At 57.2% G+C, this 1,321-nt stretch overlaps 1 protein-coding gene across 1 annotated transcript in view; it reads right to left on the bottom strand.

The window, feature by feature from the left end:
- The window catches only part of PLB1 (phospholipase B1), a 100,329-nt gene that overhangs the window by 84,273 nt on the left and 14,735 nt on the right, over positions 1-1,321 (bottom strand). The window contains exon 6 of the mRNA XM_015566426.1: positions 587-643. Coding sequence (XP_015421912.1) covers positions 587-643 — 57 coding nt within the window. The remainder of the gene's footprint in view (positions 1-586; positions 644-1,321) is intronic.

The following is a 1,321-nucleotide window of genomic DNA, read 5'->3' on the forward strand; positions in this document are numbered from 1 at the left end:
TGCAACACATGTCGAATACACACTGTGGGCCAGGAGTGAGCTACACACTCGCCAGGTCCTGGGCCACTGTGAGGATCTGGGTTTTGCAGAAAGGGAGGGGAGACCCTCAGTTCACACGACCTGTGAGACGGCATTAGGATGCGAACCCAGGTCTCCATCGCTCAAAAGTCCATGCTCATCCCAGGTACCACCCTGGGCCTTGAAGTCACGGGATGGAGAGCTGGCCTGGATCGCTGTGTGAGATGCTCCCTGGGCCCCACTCCATGTGCATCTCCCACACACCCCAAGGACATCCCCGGCCTCTGGGAAGGGCAGGGCTGAAGGTGCCCATGGAGCCCTGCAGGCTGCCAGGGCTGCGCCCCCACTCTGGGAAGAGGCGGTGAGACTCCCGGGTGGGCAGAGCTGGCTGTACCCACATGTGGAAAGGGGCCCTGGTGGCCTGGAATCATTGCCTTGGGACTTGCTGGGATCCCGCAGCCCCTCCATCAGAGCAGTGGCCAGGGTGGGTGTGGGGGTGGAGGCCCTGCCCCTCCTTAGGCCAATCCCCAGGCTGGCCCCGCAGCCCCCGGAACCCCTTGCGACTCACCATGATGTTCCAGAGATTCAAGGCGAGGGTGGTGGAATCCAGGTGTGGCCACACCCCCTGAAAGAGAACCAGATGAGAACCCCTGTGCCCCAAGGATGGGTGGGCCTGCCACGCACTTGAAGCTTCCCTAGCAGAGATGGGGTGGCCCTGCTCTGTCCAGACTCCTCCTCTCACTTCTCCATATCAGCAATGGCAGCCACATGAGACTGCTGTCAGGGTGAGGCATGGAGGTGAGGGCCTGCAGGAGCCATCACGGGGTTCCCCACCCCTGAGCCAAACGGCAGGAGCAGCGGACAGGAAGGGATTCCCGTATGGTCTGAGTGGGAGGGGGGGATGGGAACTAATATACCTCCTCCTTTTTTAAAAAAAATATATTTTTATTGATTTCAGAGAGGAAGGGAGAGGGAGAGATAGCAACAACAGTGATGAGAGAGAATCACTGATCAGCAGCCTCCTGCAGGCCCCACATGGGGGATCGAGCCCACCATGCCAGCCAGGCTCTCCCCCTCCTTTTAAACCAGCAGTTTTCAACCTGTGGGTCGCGACCCCTCTGGGGGTCGAACGACCCTTTCACAGGGGTCGCCTAAGACCATCGGAAAACACACATATAATTACATATTGTTTTTGTGATTAATCACTATGCTTTAATTATGTTCAATTTGTAACAATGAAATTGGGGGTCACCACAACATGAGGAACTGTATTAAAGGGTCGCGGCATTAGGAAGGTTGAGAC

The sequence above is a fragment of the Myotis davidii genome, unplaced genomic scaffold (genome assembly GCF_000327345.1).
Source record: "Myotis davidii unplaced genomic scaffold, ASM32734v1 scaffold238, whole genome shotgun sequence".
NCBI classification, from domain to species: Eukaryota; Metazoa; Chordata; class Mammalia; order Chiroptera; family Vespertilionidae; genus Myotis; species Myotis davidii.